The sequence below is a fragment of the Stylophora pistillata genome, chromosome 7 (assembly GCF_964205215.1).
Source record: "Stylophora pistillata chromosome 7, jaStyPist1.2, whole genome shotgun sequence".
Taxonomy (NCBI): Eukaryota; Metazoa; Cnidaria; class Anthozoa; order Scleractinia; family Pocilloporidae; genus Stylophora; species Stylophora pistillata.
Genome location: NC_142525.1, coordinates 23320717 through 23334420, shown reverse-complemented (window position 1 = coordinate 23334420; position 13704 = coordinate 23320717). Strand labels below are relative to the sequence as shown.

At 35.6% G+C, this 13704-nt stretch overlaps 1 protein-coding gene across 3 annotated transcripts in view; it reads right to left on the bottom strand.

Moving 5' to 3' along the window:
• Window positions 1-379: 379 nt before the first annotated feature.
• The window catches only part of LOC111331650 (uncharacterized), a 13911-nt gene continuing 586 nt past the window's right edge, over window positions 380-13704 (bottom strand). The window contains exons 1-9 of one of the 3 annotated variants that reach the window (XM_088726580.1): window positions 13666-13704; window positions 11048-11086; window positions 9718-9828; window positions 8603-8667; window positions 7187-7267; window positions 3366-4270; window positions 2070-2163; window positions 1250-1293; window positions 721-858 (exon numbers count right to left, since the gene is read on the bottom strand). The exon at window positions 13666-13704 is cut by the window's right edge and continues 561 nt beyond it. In XM_088726580.1, coding sequence (XP_088582706.1) covers window positions 1269-1293; window positions 2070-2163; window positions 3366-4270; window positions 7187-7267; window positions 8603-8667; window positions 9718-9828; window positions 11048-11086; window positions 13666-13704 — 1359 coding nt within the window. In that variant the 3' untranslated portion in view covers window positions 721-858; window positions 1250-1268. Of the gene's footprint in view, window positions 859-1249; window positions 1294-2069; window positions 2164-3365; window positions 4271-7186; window positions 7268-8602; window positions 8668-9717; window positions 9829-11047; window positions 11087-13665 lie in introns of all 3 variants that reach the window. The other 2 variants (XM_022936805.2, XM_088726581.1) reach the window with 2 other exon arrangements.

The window sequence follows — 13704 nt, the reverse complement described above, 5'->3', positions numbered from 1 at the left end:
GGCAGTAAGGAGAATTACTTGTATGATCTTTGGAGTGAAAGACTTAAAACAATCTATGAGAGATCAGTAATGCCACAGTGTGACCAATGAGTGCTCATGAAAATCTTAGATTCTAGAATTACAGTGGAAGTTCTAACCATTATTCATCTACCTGAGTATGAAAGTAAGAGAAATAAATATATGTAGATGTGTACGGAGCTACTAAAAAATCAAAAGAAAAAAAAAATGGGAGAAGCAGGATAAATCTCAGAGGCACTTTTGCTGCATCAATAAAAAAATTAGCACATCTACTGTGTGGCAAACTTAACGTATCTATCTTTCTAGACATCTTTAACCCTTGACTTATGCTTAACAAATACGATACAAAAATAAAGATCTATTCAAACCCATTCCTGATAGTTATACTTAAGTGACACCTGCAAATTTATTGCAATTGTTCAAGATCATTATTTCAACTATGGTAAACCAAGCAAAAATACAGAACACTATGGAACTCAGAGATAAGCGACACCCATCTCCTGGGGTAAGAACTGTCAAAATGTTTCAGTTTGCATAAGATTTCTGTTTGAATTTTTTAAGATAGCAATTTGCTTACTACTATTACAATTGCACTTTCAGTTTGAAGAATAACAGCCTTAAAAATAAACTTAGCCTTTTCTTTTTTCTCACTCATTAAATATAAAATACCACCACTTTACATTCAACTGACAATTGAAATAATTTGTAACTACTCTCTGTAAATCCAAAAAATTAACAGGACCAAAAAAAAAAAAAAATTGTTAAAGTGCAACTTAAGCAGCAGAGAAGAACTATCACTTCCTGCCTTTCTGTGTCTTCTGATGTTGTGCCTGTGCAGTTCTGTGCAAAATAAACAAAAGTAAACAACAAAAAAGTGAAGCAAAACAACAAATATAAAGCACCAGGACTTGTGGCCCATGCAATCCAAGCTAGTACTGCACAACACAGAGGTCTATTCTGAATGGAGCCAGACTCAGAAAGTCTTTATTTGAAGATGTTTTAGTTTTCTAGTGCAAATGATGTTCAAAAACAAACAAACAACAACAACAAATACAGGTGAGAATCAAAGAAAGTAAACATAAACAAAGAAGAAGAAAAGAAAAAGTACATAATTCAGCCCAGTTTAAATGACTTTTTAAAGAAAATAAATTGTTTTACATCTTATTATTTATTTATGCTTACTTAAGTGAGAAGTTATGTTAGATACGACATAAAAGATACAATGTTTTACTTCAGAGTTTATAGAAGATTTAAGCCTCTTGATTAGAAGAAATCCTAGAAACAAGATACATGCATATGTTAATTAAAAAGATTTTTGAACATCAATTTTAATACATCATCTATGAAGCTCTTAATTTCAAAGTGTTAAAAGGTACTGGTCTAATGATAACACATACAAAATAACTGAGAAAAGGTTGCCCATCCATTGATTTAGAGTTACATTGTGGTGCGTTGGAAAATCAATACTGCACTACTCTTTGTTGTTTATGTAACACATGTAATACGGAACATGATAAGAACGGTGAGGCACTTGTTACAGTGTACATCCCCAAGTAAATGAGATTAACTTAAAAATAAAACTTATTTTTATTTGGCACTGATCTCATGAGAAACTGAAATTTATGTTAGATTTTGTTATTTTGTTATATTCAGATAAGTTGTGCCTTGATGAAGCTTCAACAAAATAGACTTGTCACTTAGAACTGAAAAGAGCGTTACAAATGTCAATAAAAGGCAAAAAACATAACTGAGTTTTATGAATGTGAAAATAACTGAATTTAATGGCCACTAAGGTGCATATATATCTTGTTTACCCCGTGATTATGCTTTTTCTTGAAACATTGAACTGGGAATATTAAGTCTATTACAAAAGAATAGTGCTTCAAGTTTAGCCCATGAATGTTAGAACCTTTCAAAGAAGCCTAGATGTTCAAGGACTTTTCTACAAGTTTGCACCCTGAATAGGTCATTTCTGCAAAGACTTAATAAATCTTAAATTAACATGAAATGATTTCTTGTTCTCAGGCAAACACAAATAAGCAATGACTTACTTTGATGCATCCTCAACATCCATGAGAAGAGAATCCTGTCTGAGATGAAGAGCATCTCTGTTCATTAGCTCCGTAACCAGCACTTCATTTTGAGCTATGAAGCAGACATCAAAATAACTTTTTTAGACACTAATAAAAACACCATAATATTTTTGAGACATAATCAGCAACCAATCAAATGCAACCTATCAAATGGAAAACCCACGTTTAATGCTTTAACTCCCATGAGTGACCAAGACAGAATTTCTCCTTACAATATCAACACAATATCCAACCAAAAAGTGACAAGAATAAAGAAAAATATCAATTGGGCAGTTAGCAGTTGATCCAATACCAAATTCTCCCAACTAATATCATAAGAATCATATGGCAGACAGTTAGGAGAATTACTATTAAAATCTTGGGAGTGAAAGGGTTCAGCAAATCAAATGAAATGATTGCAACAGAGGATCTGTAGCAAGTATCTGAAAAAAAAAAAATCTTAACATAACCCTTAAACCCTAAGTGTGACCAGCATCTAATTTCTACTTACAGCAATGCTGCTGAATCAGTCAGTGAGATCATGAGAATAGAAGATATGATCACCAACCAAAAAAGTTTTGGTTGTTGAACAAATTTACCCAGTCAGTACAGGGCTCAACATTAATGGTAACCAATTAGCCACAGACTATTAGAAATTCAGTTTTAGCTAGTGCTTTTCGATGTCCACTCGCCAGTTTGGCTAGTAAACAAACTGAAATTGTCATAACATCTAAGTTGTCACCAGCCACTGGGCTAGTAAGTTGAAAAGTCAGTGTCAAGCCCTGCAGTACCAAAAGGTAACGTATAGAGATTAGAAGAGTATGGAGAATATCGATACTGATGTTAGAATGTAAAGGTTTAAGAAATCTTTACTTCTTTACTGCATCTCACAACACCTATGGTTTAGCTCAATGTTGAATATTTTCAATTCATACCATCATCATAGGGAGGCACCCTAGTTTGAGCCCTGGATGGGGACATTGTGTCGTGTTCTTAGGCAAGACACTTTGCTCTCACAGTGCCTCTCTTCACCAACATGTTTAAATGGATACTGGCGAATTTAAAGCTGGGGGTAACCTTGCGATGGACTAGCATCCTATCCAGGAGGGGGGGGGGGGGAAAGTAGAAATACTACTAGTCGCTTCATGCTATGGAAACCAGAGTTAAGCGCTGGCTGGATGGACCACTTGGCTTATATACAGACTTTACCTTTACCTTTAATTCATACCAAAGTTAACCCATGAGTCCTATAATTTTCCACTGACATCACTTTACCTTCAATCAGTTGGCTCATATTTTTCTGGAGTGCTCTGAGTTCGTCCAAATTTAGTTCTTGTAGCCTCTCCTCAGTCCATCCAAGCATCACATTTGTGCAATTTTCCTGTTTTTCATTATCCTTGTCACCGTCACTGTCCTGCTCTCTCAGTTCTATTAGCACTTTCTCAGATTCCTCCTGCGATATCTCATGTTTTTCCAGCGTTTCTGGTCTTACTGTTTTTATGCTAAAAGACTCACATGTCTCATCGTCACCTGCAATGCAGCCTGAATCTCGTTTTTCTTCATCTGAGACATCTTGTTTTTCAATAATGTACTCTTTTATGACACAACCATCTTCGTCCCCTTCAACATCACTTAGGAGTGTATCATCAACAAAACAAATTTGCAAATCAATTGGTTTTAAGGAAAAATGTTTTAGCCTTTCATTGGATGTGCCAGGAAGCTCACTGTTTTCCAAGTCCTGTGTTTCACCCTCTGAAGTGAGACAAGATTCTATTGATTCCCAGTCAGTTGTCGGTGATGGCAATTCTGCCGGTGTGCTGACAGAATCCATCCCTGTTAGTTCATCGTTAAATGTGTCACCTTCCAAGACATGATCACCATCGTATAAAACATGTCTGTGAGGTCCATGTTCTCGTTTGTTTCTAAAATTCTCCTCTTCTACCTGTTCAAGGCTGTCATTGAAAACATCTGAAAGATTATCATCGTCACAATAAGATGTATTCTCTGCACTCTTCATAAATGGGTTTGTCCTTATATGTAAACTTCCCATGTCTGGAGTGGAAAACAACAGTTGTGATGCTGCTTCAAAATCTGGCATGTCATAAGAGTTTGTGGTTCCTGGTCTTGCAATGATCTGATCTTGAGATTGCTTCTTATGATGTCTCCAGGCTCTTTGGATACTGAACAAATTAAAATGGGTAGTGATAAGAATGATGGTACATGTTCTCAAATCTTTCCTAACTCACTGTAAACATTAATAGAGTTCTCATAATTCTTTTAACTCTTTGACCCCTGAAAGTGACTGGCCTCTATCTCTTCTAACAACATCACCCCCACCCTCACCCCCACCCCCCCACCCCCACCCCCACCCCCCCACCCCCACCCCCCCCCCCACCCCCCCCACCCCCCCCCCCCAATTAAACATCAAGGTTTAAGTTTAAGTTTAATTCATTCACTACAGGAATGGCAGGAGAAAGGAACAGAACTTTCGTTCCAATTGACACCTAACCCCTTTTTTACCCACCCATCCCACCCCGGGGAGGACATCCATCACACCATAATCTCGTGTGTGGGAAATTAATGTCTCCTACCCCAACCCTGCAGGAGACGGGACCTCCATTTATCGTCCCTATCCGAGAAGACTACAAAGTCTAACCGTTTGCAGATATCATTACAAAGGCAGCACTTTCTTCTCAGTTAATTAAAGACCCTGAGTGTTGTCCGGCCGGATTTGAACTCACGTCCCCCCTCACAACAGTCCGGCACTCATCCTCGGAGACCCAGGGGCAGTGAGTCGATTTCAAGTTAAGGGCAGAAGAGCCCCTGGGGACATTGTCTTACAAGACTAGTTCCAAACGGTCGCAGTCGTTCTGGCATCTGATTGGTGCCAGAAAATCTTTGTGTTTTTCTGCCCAATCAGAGTGAAGTGTCGTTTGGAGTCCTTTCGTGTGTTTTAACACGCACTTATACAACAAGCTCTGTTGCACGCTATGTTTGTCTCGGCCGTGCGACGAAGCTTTGCCCGAGGTGAAAAGTTTCAGTCTCAGCACGCAATGTAAGAGAAATCGATCAGATTGTCCGCGAAATCTTACCAGAAATTATACTGAATACTTTCGCAGGTATCACAAGAGAACGTGTTCAAAAGTTTGCGAGGTTCGTATAAAACATAACGGTTGCAGGCATTGATATGTCGCTTTAAACGTTACATGAGATGTAAGCTTAAAGCTTTCAAGATTTTTTGTGCAATTTGTTGTGAGTGAAACTTTTCCAATCCCGTGAAGTTATTTCGTCGCACGGGCCACGCAGGTATGTCAAGCAACTGGCGCTTATGCTTGCGTAGCTTTCTGTGCGCGCCAAACTCTAATCGTTGCCTTTTAGTAAAGTCTTTACAATATGGCCAAACTTGCAGATAACGTCAAGTACGTGGACGACCTTCAGCAAGCGCTTAAAGAAAGCTTAGTTGTGTTTCCGGTTATCTAATTAAAATCTGAACAAAAACTAATCATCGAGAACATCGTGGAAAGGAGATATGTTTTCGGACAGTTACCGAAGGGGTTTGGAGAAAGTTTAATCTTTCAACTGCTGCGTTGTGTTCAAATTCTTGAGCTCGAAAGGCCACGGATTCTCTTCTAGTCCCTTGGTCATTGTCATTTCACCTCTTTTATCGATTGTTGAAGACCAAGTTAATTACCTTTGATCATTTGGAATCGATGCTGCTTTCATCGGGGAAAACAAAACCAAAGACCAAGAAATATTGGATGGAAAGGGCGGGCTTGCTTTATTGTAAATGTCAGCTTAGTACAGGGTTATCTACCCACATCTAATAAACAAAAGTTTCCACGTTTAGCTTTTATTTTTAATTTTTCAAGCGACGATTAGATTAAATTTTGGCCGGGCGTGCACAAAAAAATGGGTAAGCGCCAGTTGCTCGACATACCTGCGTGGCGCGTGCGACGAAATAGCTTCACGGGATTGGAAAAGTTTCAGTGACAGCAAATTATACAAAAAATCTTGAAAGCTTTAAGCATACATCTCATCTAACGTTTAAGGCGACATATCAATGCCTGCAACCATTATGTTTTATACGAACCTCGCAAACTTTTGAACACGTTCTCTTGTGATACCTGCGAACGTATTCGGTATAATTTCCGGTAAGATTTCGCGGACAATCTGATCGATTTCTCTTACATTGCGTGCTGAGACTGAAACTTTTCACCTCGGGCGAAGCTTCGTCGCACGGCCGAGACAAACATAGCGAGCAACAGAGCTTGTTGTAGATGTGCGTGTTAAAACACACGAAAGGACTCCAAACGACACTTCACTCTGATTGGGCAGAAAAACACAGAGATTTTCTGGCACCAATCAGATGCCAGAACGACTGCAACCGTTTGGAACTAGTCTTGTAAGACAATGTCCCCAGGGGCTCTTCTGCCCTTAACTTGAAATCGACTCACTGCCCCTGGGTCTCCGAGGATGTCCGGCACTCTAACCGGGAGGTTAGAATAAGAACAAAGGACATGATCACTAACTAACAAAGCTCTTAAACTCTGCTTGTCAACAGCTCAGGAGATGTCTAGTGAACAGAATATATGCTTACTAATTTAAGGTGTACAGGGTAAATAACTGTAACAGTTGTATTAACCTGTTTAAATACTGCCGCATTTGTCAAGTGTTCCCTTAAATGAGGCACTTAATTTGGGGAAACATTAAGGGGGGCATTCCCATAGAATCATGATATTTATAAAAAACTGATGATGAGAAAGCATTAACAGTTAAGAAAATTGCATCATAAAAGTGTGTTATTTCACGTAACTGTAAGTGTGGGTTAAACAACAACTGGCTCGTCTTAACACTAGTTCACTCAATGTTATCAAAAATTTAGATGCCACTGCCCCTTTTATGACTCAAATCTAAGACTTTGAGAAAGAGAAGAAAAGCTGTTTTGAACTGAAAAAATGTTCCTCTCAAAAATGGAATTTCAATATCTGCATAATAAATAAAATTAGAGATAATGTTTCATTCTTTGTACAACAAACAACTCACTATAACTTAGGACTTCAGATTTAAGTGACAAAAACTTAAAGAATGAAACTCACGTTATAACATCGCATTCAACTCCCCGCCGGAGGTTTTTGCGTAAACAAGTATTTTCTTCCATTTCAAGGTTTAAGCGATAGCTGTTAAAATAAAAGTAAAATATAGTATAAAAGAAATTAAACCATGTTTCTAAACAGACAAATTCAGTATAGAGAATAGCTACTTAACATTAAATATATCTGGCTGTCTAGACGTGATGAAGTGAGAAAAAGTTCAAATTACAAATAAAATCTTGCTTTCAATCTTTCACCATAAACTCTGCCCATGTTATTTTTAGCATTTTGTGGTTGATAAAAAAACTTGTTTTACTCTGTAACCCTTAAACCATTATTTCAACTTTGATACATCAAACTTTTAACAATAAAAATTGATACTGTATGGTTTTTAAATGGGAAATTTTCAATGAATTTTTTATCATAAAAACCCCAGACAAAAATTTCTGATATAGTTTTTTTTGTGTGTTATTTTGCGATCTGATGTGGTCTTTCCTTTTAATTTTTAACAATCTACATTTTCAATTCATTGTTAGGTTGTAATCAAAATATGACTTTCAAATTGCTGTCTTGAAGCAACTCATTAGAATAAAAATAACATTTTTAGAAGGACAGCCAGCCTACAAAATTATTTCCAAATAAGGGCATGTTATTCCTATCTCAGACACTATCAAATTCCATGCATCTTCATCAATAATATTCTGCCAATAAAGGAGATCTTAATGCAAAATATAAAAAAGCCTAAGGGAAAAAATCCTTCTATTACTGAAGATGAAGGAAAAAAAATAAAAAAAAAAACTCAAAAATACTTTCTAAGTGAACCAAACCTTAAAGTTTTTAACTCATTGAGAAATACAAAGCACATTTTTACGTGCTACCATTGGCATTAAGCTATGAAATCCGAATTCATGAAATTCAATGTTTTTTTTTGGCCACAAAATTATTACAGTCAACATATTGAAATTCAACTTTGCTACATGTGGGATTATAAATGCAGATTTAAACTTGATGAAGTAGCAAAAAGATTAACTGTACAGATCAGTAACACTTCCTACAAATCGTGGATATGAACACACATGAAAAAATACACTTTCTACTTAATAGTCCTAAAAACATAAATTTAACCTGTCTCATTATGTCTACAGTGTAGCATTGTGCATTACGAGCTGTAATATCATTTAAGTCTTCCTCCCTACAAAAGAAGAGCTGCAGAGAAAAATATCTCCTCCCTTAAAAAATTATGCATCATAACAAAGGTAGTAGCTAAAAGAGAAATCTCATTTTTGTCATTTCAAGAACATCTGAATCTAAATGTGATAACATACATTTGAATAACCCTTCCATAGCCTTGTTTCAGAGATTTATCTGTATAGCAAACAGTTGATCACTGAACACGGATGTGAATTTATCTTCACCACTTACTTTTCCACCAGAATTTCTCCTTCTTCCACTTGCTCTCTCGTTTTCGCTTCTCTTTCCTCTTCCTCCTACGGCGAAAACAAATAATAACACCATCAAATACTGCAAAACAAAAATTCAATTGCAATTTAAATCAGTTTCCTTTGTCTTTTATGAGATATTGAACAAAATAACCTAAAAGATATTACAAACCTGAACAAACACTCAGGAGACTTCAGTTCTGTTTAGGTTTATCAGTGAGAAATCTCCTAAGAGTAATTGCGTATTTAGATTATCTGTGACATTTCAGCTACTGTTTTCACAATCCCCAGACTGCATATTACTTTGTATTAAGAGCATGGATATAATTTGCAAGTAAAAGTGAATAAGCATTGCCTAGACCACGACATAATGTAAAACACTCATTTGTTTGTTCAACAAATTTAGTTAAACCTAGAGAAACTTCCTGTGTCCGGGAGTGAATGCTTCAGTTTTTGCCTATGAAAATATTGAACATTAACAAGAGTACGACTCTGTGCATGCTTGAAATGTTATCATTTTCCCTTCTATTTTTAAAGACGATCTTCATCTGCCTAAAGTATAAACAAACTGGAAGACAAATACAAAGAAATAACACAATCAAGAAATCTTAGTAAGCCTGCAGTATGATGCATGTTACTTAGAGCTCATCTTAATGGCCAGAAATCTATTAGCTTAATACTGAATTGATCATGCATTTCAAGCAAGGAAAAAAATACACTGAATTACAAACTTTATTTAAACTGATTCTAGACCTTAACCCTGTAGTGATTAACATGTAACTTCTCCCTGTAATTTCTCTACGTTATCTTGTAAACAAGTTAAGAGAGAATAAAGACTGAAGCTTATCTGAGCTAGAGGGTGGTATTTTGGATGAGACCAAATTCTCCTCTCTAATATACAAGAAATTGTAATGACAATAAGAATTACTAATTCAATCTTGTGAGTTATAAAGACTTGAAAGTGTGCCTTAGAGAATTTTGCATGGCAAAGGATTCTGAAAGAAATTAGAATGCCACACTACTTGGCAAAATTTCTAAAATTATTAAGCAGGCATAGATCTACACTTTTGACACATACATTTGTTTTTATTAACCAACCTTGATGAATCTTTCGTACAGCAGCTGAACAAAAAGCTTTCTGGCTAAATATCCTCTATAATGAGCTTGGATACAAATTGCTGCAGCTTCCTCTATTGTAAGTTCATTTGGCTGTGATTAAGAAGAAATATATAACAATTTATTGACAAAACTTTTTAATTCATTTGTGGAATTAGCTTTTAGAAGCTCTGACTTAGAATGGGCACTATGACTTGACACAGAAAAATGCTAAAAAAAAAACCCTTTCTGGACAAAACAAATTTACCAAAAACAAACCAAGCGTACAGGTGTAAAAAATAATTATTTATGACTTTACTTAATTTCTTGCAAAACTTTTTTCAATGAGGTAATGTTTCATGTCTCACCATTAAATTCTATGACTTTGCACACCCAGAAACTTCAAATGAATTTACAGAATTTCCGTAACACTTATGAACCCTGTCACCATTAAGGACCCAGCAAACAGAACAAACTTTTTTTGTTTCTTTGCTGTGGTTTTTGAAACATACACCTAATTGAGGATGCATCCAGGAAGATGGTAAAGATTTTGGCTAGAATTAGATATACCCACTGCTGTTCATTAATCAACCATGTTTCTTAGCTTCGAAACATAAAAATCCTATGGAAAACTGAAAGAGCTAACAAGATCTGGAACTGATTAACCAATCAACTCCACTTCCAGACATTTTTCTGCTTTGTAAGGATTTGTCTGAGCTGACTACTAAGTTGATTATTAAGCATTACAGTCCCCAAGTGTTGCATTCAATGAAATGTCATGCAATAACAAACCCAAAAGATATCAACCACAACATTACTTTTTGTAGCATCAACATGAATTCTAAAAAACTTCTTCTAACTAAGAGTGAAAAGAAAAAAAATGAATTTAGAAAAATAGACATTTATTTTCCTTGAGAAGAGATTTCTTGTCAAATAATCACAAGCCATCAAAGAGATTTGATTGTCACAAATCTGTTTAAGATGTGATTGTAATCACTGTAAATGTGGTTGAAAAGATGTAGAAAAATGCATATAGTATGAGCATGCAATCTCAGCATAGATTTTCCTTTTAACTTTTGGCAATTGCTTGAAAATTCTAAACATCTGAGACTCTCATGCAGTTTGAAAGAATTTTTCACTTGAAATTCTGCAAAAAAATGTTTGGCTGCCATGTATATACTCTTGCCAAAGGGTATTTCAATATACTCCCTTATTCCTATTCGTTTTTTTCCTTTTTCATTTTTGCTTTAATCAACGACAATTAATTTTTATTGCAATTAGGTCTATGTGAATGATAGTAGAAGGAAAAAACAATAGAAAAATCTCCACTTACAACAGGTAACACTTTTTTGGCCAGCATTGGATTTATTGCCTGTTGAGATCAAACAAAGAAGAATTTCATAAGCATTGTACACCTATCCCTTGAATGTACAGCAGTGATGAAAAGATACTAACATTTAACGCTTTCAATCTCAAGATGTAAATAGTAATTCTCCTAACTGTCTGCTATACAATTCATATGTTGTTACTTGAGAGAATTTGGTATTGGATCAAGTGATAACCCTTACAGGGCTTGACACTAACAGTAGCCCACTAGCCACAGACTAGTAGAAATTCAGTTTTGCCTAGTGGTTTTCAATTTCCACTAGCCAGTTTGGCTAACAAACAGACTGAAATTGTCATAACATCTAAGACATCTGAGAAGTCACTAGCCACTTGGCTAGTAAGTTGAAAAGTTTGTGTTGAGCCCTGCCTTAATTGATATTTTTCTTTATTCTCATTACTCATCTGCTTGATATTGTACTATTACTGTAAGGAGAAATTCATTCTTGGTCACACATGAGAGTTACAGGGTTAGGATGATTGTTCACATACAGAACTTAGGAAAATCAGTGTGTTTCAGTGAGAATTCAACAATCTACAATTTTAGATCCTAAAATACTTACCGGTATAGCTTACTGTATATATTACCCCTAAGTTCCTATTTATGGTTTTCAATTTCAAGTTGATCTGAAAACAATCAGCTTAGATTTTTCTGATCAGGTATTATTTTTTTCAGAATTAACTAAAATCATATTTAGTTTTAATTCATTTACTGATGTAAAATTGAATTAGAAGAAGAGCTCTAGGTCTCTGAGTGTTGAGGAATAATTTTATATACAAGTTTAAGATAAGTCTGAGTTTAAAGACAGAGATCTGCTACAAAAACCACATAATTAAAAGTTGAAGGGGAGGCCTCAAATTCTAACCACAGATCTCAGATTATCAAAAAAATAATTTCAAGAAAATACACTAAAATATTAGAAAGTAACAGAACAGTACATGAGCTTCCTATAGGTGACAAATTTGTGAAACAAATCAATTTTAAAAAAACTTTCATTGTTGTAATAGGAGAAATAATTAAAATACTTTACAGTGCCTTCATTTGGTTTCTACCTCAAATCCTAAATAAAGCTGATTTAAATAATTGTCCATATTATCAGTTATCTCTTAAAGCTGACTAGATTATTTGTTTGCATGGTATCACATAGTCCTAAAAACCCAGAGAGAAATAATAACATGGGCACTGTGCATAAAGTCCTGCTAAATACAAAGCTCTTGACCATCTAACCTCCTAAATTTTATATCACATCTGGGTGTTCGTTACACATCAGATAATAGAAAATTCTGTACTATGCAGAGTTTTTGCATATCTTTTGTTGGCCAGAGCTATTTTTAAATTAAAATGAGTGAAGCACCTTCTGTTATTTTACAGTACACTTCAACTAATACATTTCTTAATTAAAACGCTGTCTAAGCAGACAGAAAGAGGAATAACCAGTAATCTTGAAATCATGAGCTATTTTAATCCCCTAAGTCAAAGAGCTTACATTGATATCTTCCAAACTCATCTCCCAAAATTAATTCCTGCAGAATCTCTAATTTCTTGCTTGAGAAATTCAAAATAAGAATAAAATCTCTCATTCATGAGGATGTCTTGACCAATAACAGATTCACTGTCAAAAAATTTGAAATTTTTGTGACAGAAGCACTGGAAGTATGGAAAACTGCCAGTCACCATCATTCAACAAAATTATTTTTGTACCCTATCTGGCACTCCTGGAGGTCACTATCTCAAACCATCTCCAATTATAAAGCTTTTTACAGTGATTTTCAAGGGATTCACAATTTAGCGACAGGTTGTGTAAAAACTACCACCCCAGCCAAGCTGATGTTAAGATAAAGCAAAAGACCTCAGAGATTCCTTGAAAAAGTGTCACTGATGAAATTCTAAATTACAGCACAAAAGTCATATGATTTGAATTTTATTTTTTCTTTTCATGAAATCAACTATTAGTTGGCAGATTCTTGGAACATTCACAGGCTAGAATGTGTCTCTAAGAAGTGGCTGTACCGTCAGGAGACTGTAACCACTACTTGAATGCCTCCAGTAAAACAACAGACACACAGAAAAGTCACATGTGTTTGTTTAATCAAAACCGCCTTTATGACAATTGATTTATACGCTGAAATAGAAAACAGAAGAATTTTCCATCGCAGTCAATTATGACGAAGGGACTCTTTACATTTTGAACCCGTAACAAATCAATAAAAAAAGGCCCGTCAAACTGTCTTTGCCTCCGACAGATTTTTAATTCAGAATTTTGCAATAGGCTCATGACATGACATTACTGTGTTATTATTTCGAGTGCGTACCTTAATTTCCGTTGTATCACGCGCTCGAGAGATGATTCGTGCAGAACAAGCTAAAACCCTACATCGACTATTTAACAAAATCGCCAAACCACAATATTACTGCCTCTACAGCTGTTTCCTGCCTAGGAAACTGAAACACTGATGAATAAGTAATACTAATGGATCCACACTAAACCCTCCACTACAACACAATCGAAATGCCTCGTGAATTAAAGCACTTCAAATTGTACAACCGAGAATAAAGTTTCGTCTTACCGCCATCGCAGCTCGAGTTCGATCGTAGGAGTTTTTCTT